Source organism: Nothoprocta perdicaria, unplaced genomic scaffold (assembly GCF_003342845.1).
Source record: "Nothoprocta perdicaria isolate Ctin4 unplaced genomic scaffold, notPer1 scaffold_183, whole genome shotgun sequence".
Lineage (NCBI taxonomy): Eukaryota > Metazoa > Chordata > Aves > Tinamiformes > Tinamidae > Nothoprocta > Nothoprocta perdicaria.
In genome coordinates, this window is record NW_020455016.1 from 1017868 (window position 1) to 1034466 (window position 16599).

A 16599-nucleotide genomic window follows, 5' to 3' on the forward strand; every position below is an offset into this window, starting at 1 on the left:
CTGTTTACCACAAATTTCAGTAATTTCCTATGTGATGTAAGCCCATGTTAACATGTTGTGTCAAACCGTAGGAAAAAGTGGTAGGAAAAGGTTTTTATTTTAGAACMATGTTCAGTTTGCAAACTTTTAAGTGGCATTATTGCAGGAGAAAACTGCTTAAAAATCTTATTCAACAGTAGGCATGAGGAGAAAAATACAATGTCCTAAGAGGACAATGCTGATGATAGCATAAATTTGGCATTGGTACTTCTGTTTCAATATTGTGAATCTGGGCAAATATTACACTCCAGGATGTAATCATCCAACTATGCATGGAGCTGTAGCAACAAGAAGCTGAGTAAAGCTGTATAGGAGACTACAAACACAGAATCCTGCCCTGAGTGCAGCAAGGACACTTTTTTGTGCTGTTGGAGGACAGATAGACAATAAATTTTAAAATTACTACGAGAATGATGAAAATAGAGTAAGAGTTGCTAAAAGGCTAACCAAAACTCTAAAATATAAAACTCRGGAATCTGTGATGCAGCACCAATGTACAGCAGTCCTAAATTAGAAATTAAATCTGTCTGCACTTGCTGAAAGAAAAAAACTTAAACCTAATGCTGAAAACTCTGCTTTCACATAAACGAAAGCAGACACAAATCATCCCACTCAGGAAAAGTTAGAAAGATTGCAAAGAAAAAAATCTTCAGCAGCATTGATCCTAGTGCCAAACTAAGGCACTGAAACTAAGACAACRTAAATCAGAACTACATATCATCTCCCAACAGAGAGAAAATTTCTCCTTTTAAGAGACACGAATTTGTGATAAATCAATTCATGCCATAATAAATTTTGTGCTGAAAAGAAAAAAAGTGGCTAAGGCACAGAGACTGCAGTTTAAGAATAAGTGCACCAAGAATTTTACATATCCTAAATTCTGATGGACCAATTTATGTTATTTGTGAGTATTTCTTTTAGCTAGATATGAGAATTATTAACTGAAAATCAACTTTATTGTTCAGACTGGGAGGAAACATGCTTATAGGAACTATCAGTACTGCTTATTTTAAAAGCTAATGATTGAATAGTTTCTACAGAAAGGCCACTTTGAGGTGTAATGTTTGACCTTGTTTGTGTTTCTCTCGTTCCTGATCTCACATGGTCCTTCATACTCTGTCCCCACCTCCTCTTCTTTTGCCAGAGATGAGAACCTCTTGTTTCTGGGATTGTTTTTTTGTGGGCCTGTGTAGCAGAGCTCTATAAGGAAGGTGTGGGGGGTTCAGACAGTGCAACTGCATCTCTYTCTCTGTTTTATGGCTGAAATTCATTAGCAGAGGTGGAATTAGCCCAAGAATGGTGCAGGCACCAGGGCTGCCTGCTGCTTACACCTCTCTGCCTACTTCAAATTAATGCTTTCCTCTGTTCTCACCTCGTAACTCTAAAATACTCTCACTGCTAAGATGCAACTGCAATAGTTTAGCAAGATCTTCATCAAAATATTGTGCAGATGGGGACAAAAGTGAAGGCAAAATGTTACCTGTGGCTCCTGGCAGTCCTGGCTTGCCTTGGGATCCCTTTGGTGGTCTCACACAGCCCGCACCTGCAAACAAATCTGATTAGGTGCTAATCATGATTTACATGATAATCTCAGTTTACTACCAAGATGCCATAATAAGATGCTGCCATAAAAGCAGGGTGAGACTAAATATTAAGGTATTTTCAAACCATTTTTATGCRTAGTACCTGACCAAATAGGCTCACTTCCATCTCCTCTGGAAAAGTCTTCAATGACTTGTCCACAGTCTACGAATGCAGAATAGGAAAAGATAGTTAACACTTAGAAGTGAAGAATTATAAAACCTTTCAGTTCACTGTCTATTAGAACACTATATAATGTGTTCTATTAACTACTGTATGTTGAAGAAAACATATGAAAAAAATATATATATTGGAATTCTTCTACCCGTATTAGAGCCAAGCCTGAAACCTCATTTTCTCACTGCTAGAAGCCTACTTTTCCACCCAGAAGAACAGATATATGATTTTCTCTGTCCAATTAAGAGGCTAAGTTGGAATGGGAAAGACTAGAGAGAAACATCAGTGAGAACTTTAAAGGGCAGAACATTGCTCTGTTGCCTTCAGCTGCTTGAAAACGGGTAGATTTAACCCACTGATACAGACATAGGCATTTATGCTATTTCCCAACTTAAAATGAAAATACTGGGAAATCAGGCTTCTGAACAACTAATATAGTCATTTCCTTTCACCCATATGATCTCTGCAAATGCTGTCTTTTCAACAGTGATGCTGTATAGACACTGTACACAATTTAGTAATGGTCTCCCATGGCTTTGACACCAAACAGAGTGTTCAGTCTTACCTAGCTGGCCAGGATCTCCGGGCAGACCAGGCAAACCTGGAGGTCCATGGCTTCCATCTGATCCACGGTCTCCTGGAGGACCACGGTACCCTTTGGGGCCAACAAATGCTTCACCTGGCAGGCCAGTTTCTCCTGGAAAGCCCTTTGGGCCCAATTCACCTGGATAACCAGGATCACCAGGGAAACCTCTGATACCATCACCCTAAGGGAAGTGGATAGAAGTGGTTACTCTTGGTTTTACCGAGAAACAAACAAAACTCAAACTTAAACTACTCATATGAGTAATATTTTATAGGCAGCTACTCCTTGTATATCACATCTCAACTATCTAAATCAATATTGCAGACAACATATTTGAAATAACAGGTATTCAATTTAGACCCCACAGCAGAAGAGCTAAAGAGATTTTGACCAAAGATGGCATAAAATTCTGCCCAAATTTGTAGGGCTTTTTTTGGGGAGGGTGACAAGGAGCAGGGAGGAGGAGTATTTTTTTAGTGATATTGCTGCTATCTTAAATTAACATTTTGTGACCAGAAAATGTTTCTTTCCTTAGAAATAGTAAAAAGTATTATCTTTAACAGCAGTAAAGACCACTGCAGTCCAGATTTGATGTTATGACTTTGGCCATCTTCAGATTTGATGCAAGAGCACCATAATGGTCCAAAACAACGTTCATGATATGGAAAAATCAACTGCACCTGCTAGGTAGTCTTTTGCCTACAGTAGGACACTAGAAGACCAACAGAGACTAGATGCATAACTTTTCGTTGACTATAATTTGGGGAGATGCTATCAAGCATACATAAATGAAGACATAGCTTACATTCTGAAAATGTAAAGTTGTAATAATTTTTACTTTTTTGTAATTCAATCACAACAAAGCTGTAGAAGTTCTGTCACACTGAGTATCTCTCAGAAAAAAAAAGTTAGAGAAGTCACTAATAAATGACTAATAATCACTAAAAATCTGCCAATAGCAAACTAGCCTAACTGGGTTATATAGTACTATTTATTTCTTTAAATAATAKGGGAATAAAAGGGAGCAGTTGTTTTAAAAACTCCAAGAGTAAAAGTGATGTTTGATATTAACAAGCAAAGCGAGTTTAGTTGTGTATTATTGTATCTGTGTGTGTAGGATAGCCAGGTGATAATAATTTCTCAGAATTAAATTCATTGGCAATTGAGTGAGRTGAAATGATGTGGTGATATTTGCTATTTACCGGAAGGCCAGGCAGTCCTGGTAAACCATCTAAGCCATCTTTTCCTGGGAAGCCATCTTCTCCTCTGATACCAGGTAGTCCAGGATCTCCTCGAATTCCTTTGGTGCCTAAATAAGAGCTCTCATTGTTACARTAGTCCTTCAGGAAAAGTATGAGTAACTGCAAAACACACGCAGCATTTTTTTTTACTCTACCTTTAGTAGTTATGTGTAAAGAATCTCCCTTTTCTCCTTTTGGTCCAGGAAAGCCATGCAAACCAGAGAAGCCCTGGTGTTATCCATATTGAAAAAAAAACAAACAAACCAAGAACCACTTTAGTATCAAGATTTGTATTTCCACTGTCCTATCTGCTCTAGGTTTCCTTTTTTTTTCTGTTACTTTCTATGAATAAATCCCTCTTTAGTATTCTCATTCTTGCGCTTAAACCTTTATTAATATTTATTATAAGCCAAATCAGTTTTGGATCAATTCTACAAAAATTTTGTTCTAACATCTTCGGAGAAGATGTGATTTACTGAAGTCAATTCTGACTGTGAGAAAACATAAAGCAATTGGCACACCATAGCACCTCTAATTGTAAATAATAAACAAGCAATTATTTGCAAAGCAGTCTTTGTAGAGATATTAATTGGTAGCTTTTAAGAAGATGGTGTATTATAAACAAGTTCATCAGCTGGACATATGTGTCTTCTTAGAAACAGTTGTTCTCTGGAATTGCTGAAATTGTTCTTCTGCTGGATGGCCAGACCATGATCAGTACTAGAGCTCRTCATCAGGTCACTTCTCACAGGCATATAATACTGCGCATTAAAGAAACRAGTATCTTACTTTTGCCCCAGGATAGCCAGGAATACCATGTGGACCTTGATCACCAGGTTCTCCTTTTCTCCCAGGCTGGCCAGGAGTTCCTGGAAAGCCACGTGGACCAGGGGGACCAGTAAAGCCCCTTCTGACTTCTTCACCCAGATGACAAGTGCCACAGTCCCCTAATTCGCCTAAGAAAATGGTTTGGAAGGAGAAGAAAGAATGCTCTGTCAGAACAAATATATTTCCACCTGGACCCATAATATACATATCTGAGAACAGATATTCTCAGTATTGAGTGTTGAGAACTTTCTCAAACACTCTACAAAAGTACTCTTACTTTTCTTTATCTAAGAAACTTCCTTACACAATGTTTCTCTTACCCCGTGAGCACCTGAAAAATTAATTGGTCTCTGTATATGCCATATTTAGACAAAAATAAAACTGAATGCAAAGGGAGTTTTACACAGTTGCATAGCAGCAAATAATTTGTACATCTGTTTGTTATAACCTGCCTTTAGGTCCTTTTGGTCCTCTTTGTCCAGGAAAGCCTTGTGTGCCAATTCTACCTGGAGTCCCCTGCTGTCCTTTTAATCCAAAGAGGTAACCTAGAAGTTTAAGTAAATAAAAATACAGATTAATGTATCATATTTTTATTTTTCTTCTCTCTCTGCTCTTGTCCTTTGAGCTGCACTGCTTSTACATTCTTCTGTTTCACTCAGAATCMCAGAATAGTTGAGGTTGGCAGGGACCTTTGGAGATGATCTAGTCCAACCACCTGCTCAAGCAGAGACATCCATTGTGCAGGGTCATGTCCAGGTGGGTTTTGAGTATCTCCCGAGAAGGAGATTCCACAGCCCCTCTGGGCAGCATGTTCCAGGGCTCTGTCACCCTCACAGTCATGAAGTTTTTCCTCAAATTCAGGTGGAACTTCCTGGGTTTTAGTTTGTGGCTGTTGCCTCTATCCTGTTGCTGGCCACCACTGAAAACAGTCTGGCCCATCCTCWTGACACTCTCCCTTAGGATATCTGTATATACTGGTACAGTCATCCCTCACCCTTCTCCTTTCTCCTTTCCAGGCTAAACAGGCCCATCTCTTGCAGCCTTRTAAGAATTTCAGCTCCCTCTTCATCTTCACAGTCCTATGCTGGAYCCTCTTTAGAAGCTCCACATTCCTCYGGTAGTGGGGAGCCTAGAACTGGACCCAGTCCTCCAGATGTGCTCTCACCAGAGCTGAGCAGAGGGGCAGGATTCCCTCCCTCCACCTGCTGGCAACACTCCTCCTGATGCAGCCAGGATCCCTTTGACCTCTGTRGCCACACGAGCACACTGCTGCCTCATGGCTAATGCTGTAAATCAGAACTCCCAAATTCCTCTCCATGGAGCTGCTTTCCACCAGGTCATTTCCTAATCTGTACTGGTGTCTGGGGTCATTCCTCTTCAGGTGCAGGACTCTGAATCTATCTCTGCTGAATCTCATGAGGTTCCTCTCTGCCCATCTCTCCAGCCTGTCCAGGTCCCTCTGAATGGCAGCACAGCCCTCTGGTGCATCAGTTATTCCTGCCTGATTTGTATCATCAATTTCCACTCAATGTTATTTACTATGTAACCAAGTTTGTTCTTATCTACTACCTTCTGTCCTTCTCTTCTCTCCACATGCATTGCCAGTAATTTAAATTTGTACAATAAYGGCCTATCTGCCCCCTTTATAGGGAGCAGATACAGATTACAGAATCTATAATTCTGTAGATATCCAACTGTTCACCTTCCTACCACTCTGACACAACCACTCAAAAGGGCCATTTGCTTGCCTCTGCCTTCCTTAGCCCCATTTACTTCATCTATTTGCAGATAGGTGGTGTTCTTTGGTATGTCTGAGGAGACAAAAATTGGACTTTTCTGCAGCTTCTCATATTAATCTCTGTGTTTGTTGAACATGATCCATTTGAGATCTTGCTAAATCTCTCTTTATTGTCTTTCACCCCTACTAGGACCCTTTACCAGAGCACTGGTACAGTTTTATCTGAAATTTCAGTTGTAAAAGATCTGTTCTGTACCATGAAAAAATATGCAAGTCTGAGCATGAAATCTCCATACTCCTCCCACAGGCCAAAACAGGTCTCTGTATTTCATATTTGCCATAATTATCTAAAAATCATGTGAACCTTTCATCCCTGAGCATACTACTTTATTTCTTAATCCTCCCTGACAGCCAGCATTTTCTCTCATTGCCTCAATCTAYTTTTTCGCTTTGTCTTGCTGAAAGGTAAGGTATAAAGATACTCCTGTGAGTTTTCATCGTTTTATTTCAAGCACTTACCAGGAGATCCACGGGGACCGGGTGGACCACGGAGCCCCGGCGTGCCGTGCTTGCCTGGAAACCCAGGTGGGCCTGCTTGATAAGCAGGAGAACCATCTTCACCTTTTTCACCCTTTGGTCCTACTTCTCCAGGTAAGCCTGGCTTATCCCCATCCGCTGAAACAGAAGCATAAGCAGGGAAGAAACTCAGAAGAATTTCTTAGTAAAGCTGCACAAAGAAGCAAAAATTCATGCAACTACATCTAACATACAGAGAAAAAATGAGGCATTTAGCGTAGAGCAAAAACAGCAACAACACTTTTTCCCCGAAAGATCAACCACAGCTACTGAAGCAAGTAATGGTCACTACCTCTGCTTCAGTTACTTTGCCAGAGCCCTGTGGGAGCCATGGGAGGAATGCAAACTGCACCCTCATTTTCTGTCCCAGCAGCTACTTCTCTATCACACTATATTGAATATTACACACTGGACCAGTTCCGCAAGCCAAGCCCATTCCAGTTAAAACTTGTTATAAAATTAAGTTGTTAGAATATGTGATGCTGACATATTACCATCAGAGAATCCAGGAAGACCAGGCGCTCCAGGTTCTCCCTCCTCTCCTGGGTCTCCATCCGGTCCAGAAATGCCTGGAAAGCCTGGATCACCTCTTGCACCTGAAAGACATCCCCAGTACCACAAAATACACGTTAAAGTGGTGTTGTTTGTGATGTATAAATACTGACTTCTGATATGCTGCAGATCGCTCAAACCATTGTAATTTTTAAAAAGTTACAATTAAGAACTTAACTGCTTTAGATATGATAAATTATTTCTTAAAGATAGCTCTAGAAATGTCAAAACCTATCATCTCTTGCCACAACAGCATGAATGAAGCCTCTTTGAGAGACTTCTGTAAAGCTCTAATATCTGGGGCTGAACACGCCATATGTGTGGATCCTGCAGGCCCAGGAAAAGGAGAACATCTCTCTGCACTTCCTCATATTTCCCCAGAGCCAGACTGCTCCCAGGAGGCACAGGAAGCCAATCCTTTGAGGAAAGCCCTTTATTTTCCTTAGGTGAATGAGCCAAGAGGGCAGTTGTGTATGTGACCTTCATCCTGCTACTTTTGACCAGTATCAAAAGCATCGCACTGGGCCTACATGTTGCATGCAGAAAGTATCATGCTTTTTGTCAAAGGTTGATGCTGCTGGAGGACATTTCATATGTCCAACACATTGCCTGCTTCCTCCTCTCCTGCTCCTATTATCTTGTGGATGGTTCAAACAATGTCTTGGGCCTGTTGCCCTCCTTCTCAGGGACTGGCAAACTCAGCAGGAGGAGGTCTCAGGCAATGGCACATTATCATCCTTTCTGTTTGCGCTTCCCCTGACGCAGTTTTGGTTTTGGCAAACTGACATTCTTTCTTCCTCTGTATGTTTCTGGTCTGGTCACCACAGAGCCAGAGCCACCACAGCTCTGCAAAACAGCTGACAGTACAAGCCTACTGAAAAGATCACAACATAGATTTTTCAWTTTAAAAAAGGAAGAAAGAAATCCCCTTCTATTCCTCAGGACTTCTTTTCTCTCTCTTTGTTTAAATATATTTGCTTAGACGAACRCTTTCTGCTCTGCCACCCTTGTGGCATTTAATCCAAGTACCCTGAAACAGGAACAAGAACACATCTCCCATTCTTCCTTTCACAGTACAACTATCTCACACTCTTTTTTGTTTATTTTTCTCTGTGGTCTCAGGAAGCCATGGATGCCTTTTGTATAGTAGACCAGGTTCAGTAGGACTTGCAAAAAGGTGATTAGGGCACTGTCTGGGAAGGCAATTTCTTTAACAGTTTAAGGAGTTGAATTCTTAGGATTTCATGCTTTTGATCTATGTGTAAGYTAGTCCAGGGCTAAGATAAGTAACCTAAGTAAAGCAGACATACCTTTTCTTGGAATGGGATAAGGAACATAAGAAGCAGGTCCTGGAACACCTCTCTCACCCTGTTCTCCCTGTGTTAATAGAAATGGAAGTACTACATTTAAGCATGTTATTCCAGAGGATTTTTCTTTTATAAACTGAAATGTATGCCCATGAAATACAAGCCTTCCAATCACGTGAATTTTAAGAAATCTAACAGACTCCAAGTCAACAACCCAACTGGTTATTTTACAGTGATTACAAATACTTCAATTGTTATTACATTACAAAGAAAAAGGGGAAATAAAATTATATCTGGTTGATTGCTGCTAGCAAATGAAAGTAGAACAGTACCTTGCTTCCTCTAGGACCATAGGCGCCTGGTTCTCCATCAAGTCCTGAAAAACCCTGTAATACATATCAAAATGGTTCACTTTTGCCCTTATTCCAAAAAGGATAAAATTGGTCTGTATTAGCTAGTTTCCACTGATGTTACTGTGAGAACTTTGCAACAGAGCTGAACAGTTTGCCTCTCCAGGTATAAAACTTGCAACACCATTAAGTGTCTTAAATGTCCTCGTGTTTCATTGCTTCATTTGTTGGAGCAAACCCAACTCTAGTCAAAGGTTGTGGGACCTCCTGTGGTGTAGGCTGTGCAGCTCCTGGCAGCATGTGGTAGGATAGGGCACCTGCTCTTACACCGTCCCTTTGGACCTCCCCTTGCCCTCTGTGTCGTATCCATGCTGGGCACACTGTATCTTGCAGGAATTTTCCGCTCCCCAACAGAGCAAGTCACAGGATCAAGGAATTAGAGAACAGTTGAGGTTTTGAAGACGCTTCCAGATACAATCTGGTCCAACCTCCTTGTCCAAGCAGGCCTAAAGCAGGTGACCAAACCTGTCACCATGTGCAGTCGATGTTATAATATTTAAGGTTCTGCCTCCCTCCCTCAGTTGAAGTGTTTTAAATGTACTCTGGAAAAACGGTGATGTTAAAACGTTAAACTTGTAGGGAAAAACAGAGGCTATATCCTAAACTGATATAAATCCACTCAACTTAACTGAAACCAGCCAAGCTGTATAATTCACATTAACTTCATTWTTAGCTAGCATTCTTAAGTAACTCCTGGTTAACACAATGGAATGAACACCTGCATAGAGCAGGAATTATGATAACTGGCTCTGTAAAATATTTACACAACTTTAAAGCACTACAAATTCCCTTGCACTCAGCAAGATACCACAGCTATACAGCAAAGTGTGGAACAGGAGTCTGTTAAGTAGTAGGTGTAAAATATCTTTACGCTAGATGGAGCTGGCGGTCTAAAAGTGAAGCTGAGGGATCAAGTCATTCATGAAAATACAACAAAAATGTGCTTACTGGTGAACAGCATGTTAAATAGGCCATTCCTTTGCATATATATATTATAGAGTGACAGTCATCTAAACTGATGTATACTCCACTAAAATCATTGCCAAGATTTTTTGATGAAAGTAAGCCCCTGAAGGCTTCCGAGTGAAGCATCAATATAAATTAAAGACAATTATTTGGCTTTAATAGGCTTTGCATCAGTCTTTCAGTGAACATATTGCATATGGAGAGCATTTTTCCTTCCCCAACACCAAGTTTTGTGATCAGACTGAAGTAGCTGAGAAAATTTCAGGCTATTATTGTCCTGCCTTGATAGCAGGACAAACCTTTAAACAAACTGAGGATGGAGCAGCATGGAGACACCGTGCACCCCACAGGTGTAGGGGCTCTTCCACAGCCGATAGAATTCTATTTTAAACAGATTCTATTTTAAATAGAATCCCATTTTATTGTGTCTGTTTCTACGGCAAGAGCTYCTTAACTGATTGACCTACTAATTTTCTTCTGTTTTTGCTTCTATATGAGATGTAACAGATTATGGATTTCAAGCAGATCTGCAGAAAGCTAATTAAAATGCTAAGTTTCTGCATGGCAGGAAGAAAGTTATAGAAAATTTGGTAGCAATAATGGGAATAAGGAATATTACATTTTCTGACAGCGCTCTGAAAACATGCTCACACTGAATGGCAAAACRCATTTATTTGCTCCCTTTTCCTATTTCCACTGATGAAGAAACCACCTGACCTGAAATTCCAATGACAGATGAATCCAGATGATAGGTATTAGACTACAACTGGTATCATTTCAGGCAGAATTTGTCCTCTGCAGCTTGATTTTCAGATAGCTTGTCTAAATAATGCTAGAAACAAGTCTTGTGTGAAATACTCACTCTGTCTCCACTGATTCCTGGAAAGCCATTGATACCAGGCAGTCCCTGTGAAGTCACATTAAAATAAGCAAAATAAAGAGGCATCCTAACAAATCTTTTCAGAGACATTATTATTTCTTAGCCAAAGTAAGTTTTACAATAAGTTTCAAGTTCTAAAACTAAAAGTCCTATTTCAGATACACTTTCAATGAGATACATATATGGTGCAAACAGAACAGATCTGAAGTTTAATTTGATATTTGATCTTTTCCACTTCCTATTTCTTGATGAGTACATTGAAAGTGATCAAGACAATTTTAAAGTTACATGATATTTTAGAAAAAATAATTGCTGAATACTATTTTGACGCTGTTTATACAGTCTAGAAATGGTGCAACGAAAAGCATACATAGGCACCAGAAGGTAGCAACATTTAGATATACGTTTTGTTTTGGTTCACAGAATAGCTGCAGTCAAACCCATGTTTTTTAATCATGGTGAGAAGAGAGCTAAGACGRTCACGGTGACAGGAAGCCTGGGAGCAGCCGAGGAGCCCTGGAGAACCAGTAGGGCTTCCTGCACCAGCTGCCTGGTGAGGGCCATGCACGGCTTCCCAGGGAGCACACATGCCTATCTGTGAGTTGCCCTCCTCCCTTTGCCATTGCAAAGTGGCCTTTTCCCTTTCCCATGCCGGGGCTGAAAAACTATTCTTTCTATGGTTTATTAATCTTTTGTTTGKTTGKTTGKTTTTAAAGGAAAGCGCTCAAGTTTGGTCTTGCCCCCATTTAGTTGAATGAATAACTCCTCTAGTGAGTGACTCACCCGCTGTCCTGGGAAGCCCATTACTCCTTCTTCACCTTTTTCAGGAGCATAGATAAGAGCACCCTAGAAACACAAGCCAGTCAGCATATTTGATTATAACATATATTTGCAAAATAACATATTATAACACATAAAGTGACTAGTAAAAGCTAAATGTGAAAGAATTAATGTCCTTAAGATTGAATGTAACATGCTTGCTGTATGTTACATGTTTGCTGCATGTGAGTAACAGGATCAAGCCACTAGACAAAAGGCAGGATTTCTCTTCTGTCATCTCCCACATCTTTATTTCTTCTGAAGAAAAGCCAAAGCAACTGCATGGCTATACAACTAATTAGGTAACTTGGCCCATATGCAACCTGTGGCTTCAGAGAGCTATTTGGCAAACAGAGGCATCTGACCATCAATAAAAATGAGAGACACAGATATCCCAGTCTGTTATGCCAGCATAAAATCTGCAGTAGTTCTGCTGCAGTCACTAAAATGCTACATGTATAAAACCTGAGGAATTGCTGAAGAACAGTCTGGCAATTGCATGCTGAAGACAGGAGGGCTCACATCTGAAACACCCCCCATAGCCTCAGGGGAAAGTTGAATAGACTGCCTGAGAAAATAAAGCTCTGCAGGATGCTCAGGGAGGCATCCCAAATTGGGATGCTCAGATTTCCATCCCAAATTGGTAAAGGTTATCTTTTAAACCATCCTAGAAAGCGAAAAGGTGCCACTCAATAGCAAAACTATTTGGTCAACCTACAGATTGCCTGTGAGTTAATTACATTGCATTCAGTATGGTTGATAGTTGTGGTTGATGCATTATGATGCACACAGGGCATTATTCTCCACTCAGTCAACAGATTCAATGAGACCAAAAACTACATATGCTGGACTGGAAGTTTTTGATAATACTTCTAGGCATACTTTTTAAAGGAATTTTTAAATGTAGTAGACCAGTCAAAACACAGGTATTTGTTATTAGCTCACAGAACTGAAAAAATACATGAGGGAAAATCTCATTTTGTTAAGCCAGTAAGAGAAAGACTGATTACACTGTGGAGTTCTTATGTATGATGCTGTTCGGTCTCTCTAAAGCATTGGTTCCCCAGATCATGCTGTTCCACATCCASAAAATGTAATTTAAATAATAATAATAAATAATGTAAATTTAAGTAATTTAAATAAAGATTGCACCAGTATTAACTCCAGTACTATTATCTGTCCTTCATGTTCTTCACTTGACTTACTGGGACTCCAGCCTCTCCTTTTGGTCCAGGTTCACCTCTTTCACCCTAGCAAAGAAACGGCATTCAGATATGTTAGTCATTCCCATATATATCTTAACAACTCTTTTTTATAACACACAGTGATAAATATTTGTTAAGAGAAAAGGCACTACTCTTGTACAGTTCTTCAGGCATATAGTCATCATATGACTTTATATGATGTTTAATTTTTTTTTTCTGAAAATCTTTCTAGGWATGTGAACACTGTGGGATGTCTGCAGTTTAACGCTCCAATTTTAGGATGATGAGTGCCAGAGAAATGTGGATAAATAAAGGCATATTCTCCCAGTGCTTCCTATCGATTTTATGTCAATGGCCTGATTAGATACAGAAATGTCTGCTAGGGTCAGATGAAATGTAGACYGAAGTTCTCTCCCTATATTGGCTCCATCCTCACTACAAAGGCTGCCCAGACATCTCTGTTTAGTCATGGAAATCCCAGCTTGTGTGTCGCTTAATGCGGGCTGCAGACCAGGAGTAACTAAAGTTAAACTCATTGATGATGAGATTAGACCAAAGAATGATTTCTAAATTTGGAAAGAGGAATATTGCCTTTAAGAACAACTAAGATCAATTAGTGACTAAAATTGATTTATTTTTTTCTTTTACCTTTTGACAAAAAGATCAATGTAGTGACTAAAGTCTCCTGAAAGGATAACTGAAAACAGTATCAACTGTGAAGATAAGAAATACCCACAGATGCTACCTTTGGCCGGTGCTGGAACTGTTGGCACCAGGCAAGGGCACATTTGCAACTTACAGTCAAGTACTTGCACATCTGGATCTTTCAGTATCACACCAATTTACATATTATTTTTCCACCCAAAGTGCACGTGCCATGTGAACTTAAAAAATGCTGGTATGGAGGYTGGTGACTGATATGAAATATATATACAGCAAGATGCCATGTATGAGAACAAACTGCATCTAGCTATAGAGGATTTTGCTTAAATTTCTGACTGTAGGATCAGAAATACCAATGATGGTCAGTAGTTGCATACTAAACAAAAAGAACAATGCTTTCTCAATTAATTTACCTATCCCTATTAATTTACCTATCCCTATTAATTTACCTCAATAAATATTTTACAATCCAAGCTATAAGAATATAGCATATTTCTCTTTTCACATACTTATGTCTTCTAAGCATTGCCTCCTCAAAAAGCACATTTGTACGATAAGTTAGTTATGATAATGCAGAGCTCTTAAATCCCCATGTATTTTGGCAAGCTATTTCAAAGTTACCTTATGCTTGTCGGAGGGGACACCCATCAGTTCCCTTGTAGGAAGCCCAGGTGGACCTGGAGGACCTGGGGGGCCCTGCATGGAAAGCATAAAGGTACATTTACTAACAGTTACAATACCATGTGAAGTGGTTAGATCTGCACAGGGTCTAAGGAACTGGAACAAAATGAGCAGTGCATATTTGCCTCTGCTAGCAATAGTTCTAAACCTCTACATAAATTGATGGCAAGAAATAAATTTAGTCTTTGCCATGATTACCATTACCATAATTACCATGATTACTCCTGCACTATAGGCTTTCAGAATGACTGCCAAGATTGTTGCTTTATTTAAAGTAGCCTTGTTCCATAAATTACAGAAGTGTTACCATGATTTATGTTGGAATATATGAGGACATATAAAAGTGTAATTCAGTTATGACATTCATTGTAGAAATTGCCATTATTTTCAAGGCTACTTATGTTTATTTTTTAATACACTTTTRCAACATAATTACAAACTAAAGAAGTATTTAAAATGGAGTCAAATGTAAATAACCAGCTATGTCATCTTTGTCTATTAGTAGTCGCATTAATTCAYTAGTTTTCCTTTACCTGTTCACCTTTTTCTCCATAGAAACCAAGGCCTCTATTGCCCTGCAAAGACAATAGGTCAAGATTTGTTAAATGTACATCTCAGCACATGTAAAATTTCAATTTAAACAAGCTTAAAAGATGCTTCAGAATTAGAATTCTCTGGAACACCGTTGAAGATGTGTAATCATATAATAGTCTAGTTATACCTCAAGGTATTTTTATAGMTTTGAAAATATTTTTACAAACACTCAGAAAGAAGACTCTGATTACAATCTCATGCTAGCAGTGTTTCGTGTAGCAGGCTTTGAGTCATTCTCCGAGTAACACAGTAAAAAGATCAAACATTTCTTTTCCAAGTTTTTTAATAGAACTAAATGTTAAATAAAATACTTAAGTAGCCTGGAGCAATGTACTCATGTATTTCTTCCGCTGAGATACAATGCAATATTGTACAGACTGCAAGGATTCTCTGTTCAGAGGAAGCTACTGTGRCTACAGTAGCAAATTAAATCTGGCTCTAGAATTGTTTAATCATTTCAAGGTAGGTGATCCCTATGTGAGATTAACCTCTCCTGGTATGCAGCCAACACAGAAGGTCTTGTGCTCCACAGCCTATGGAGCAGCCTGGGGTCCTTTCTTTTGCTGGCTTCGGCTGGGTCTTGGATCAGACCTCAGGGGCTTAAAATGAACACAAACATCACTTTCACACAAAGACTTACTTGTGGTCCTTGTGGTCCTGGGGGCCCCGGGGGTCCCTAGGGAAACACAATAGGGGACAGAAGGTTACCTGTTACTTAGCAATGAATACATGTAGGAGCTCAGTTACTTTAAGTCTGAAATTTAAACACACTTTTAGGAGGTGGTGCATTCCTTAGCATTCAGTCTGCTAGCACTGCTAGCTATGTTTGCTATGCTGAAAAATACCATCTTAATACAATAATCTTTCCTAATGGCATAAAAGTCCCCAGATAAGACCTAACACAACCCTATTCTCTTTTTTTTTTCAATTTCAAGTAATATAAATTTGTGATTTTGTACYATGTTAGCAAAATTTTGAGTTTACGCTTAAGAGTAGCCCAGTACATCTCTGAGTGCTTCTCTGGACTGTTGTCTTGCTACTGAATCATTCTGTAACAAGTGAAGGACCCAAAAGTTTCCTTTTTTTCTTTTTTTCCCCCTTTTTCCTTTTTCTTTTTCTTTTTTTTTTTTTTTTGGTAAGACTATAAGATCACCACCTGCTTCTCAGATTACCTATTTAGTATTTAACAATATGAAATTAAAGGAAGTTGTTAGGAAATAAAGTGATAACAGAGCAAAAATACTGCCTGCAAGAAGATCTATAGGAAAGCTGTTAAAAGTGGAGTGTCATCTGCCTGAGTCAGTCAGCTAAGGTGGATGACGGGGTCCAAAGGGCTCTAAACACTAAAAACATTGCCAAATATCAGAAGGGTGGGGTAACTGAGAAGCAGCAGCTGTTCAGAGAGGAAGATGATGAATAACAAGAGTAAGAAGAGAAAGAAAACGGCAGATGGAATCGCTCATTTACACAGCCCAGGATGGGATGCAACTCAGCAAGACAAATCAACCACAACTTGCAAGGAAAAGATAACATTAAGGTTAAACCAGGCCACTACTGTTTTAAACCTTCTCTGCCTTGCTATGTACATTTGTGTGTACAAAAAAAAWGACTTTTTTTGAAAAAAAAAATTATTCTGAATCAGGCTTGACCTGTCAAGAAGTCTTTGAGACTGCCTGATCTGCAAGGCAGATGCACTCTGTAGACCCGTTAGGGACCTGGTGGAGCCAAGTTTGACTTTGTATCATTCCTGTCCTCT

At 39.5% G+C, this 16599-nt stretch overlaps 1 protein-coding gene across 2 annotated transcripts in view; it reads right to left on the bottom strand.

Annotated features, from left to right (window-relative positions):
• The window catches only part of COL4A2 (collagen type IV alpha 2 chain), a 136846-nt gene that overhangs the window by 24431 nt on the left and 95816 nt on the right, over positions 1-16599 (bottom strand). The window contains exons 10-26 of one of the 2 annotated variants that reach the window (XM_026036653.1): positions 15484-15519; positions 14783-14824; positions 14190-14264; positions 12906-12950; positions 11665-11727; positions 10864-10908; positions 8958-9011; positions 8629-8695; positions 7261-7362; positions 6710-6865; positions 4905-4997; positions 4414-4580; positions 3780-3852; positions 3586-3692; positions 2363-2564; positions 1726-1785; positions 1520-1582 (exon numbers count right to left, since the gene is read on the bottom strand). In XM_026036653.1, coding sequence (XP_025892438.1) covers positions 1520-1582; positions 1726-1785; positions 2363-2564; positions 3586-3692; positions 3780-3852; positions 4414-4580; positions 4905-4997; positions 6710-6865; positions 7261-7362; positions 8629-8695; positions 8958-9011; positions 10864-10908; positions 11665-11727; positions 12906-12950; positions 14190-14264; positions 14783-14824; positions 15484-15519 — 1450 coding nt within the window. The remainder of the gene's footprint in view (positions 1-1519; positions 1583-1725; positions 1786-2362; positions 2565-3585; positions 3693-3779; positions 3853-4413; positions 4581-4904; positions 4998-6709; positions 6866-7260; positions 7363-8628; positions 8696-8957; positions 9012-10863; positions 10909-11664; positions 11728-12905; positions 12951-14189; positions 14265-14782; positions 14825-15483; positions 15520-16599) is intronic. The other variant, XM_026036654.1, reaches the window with a different exon arrangement.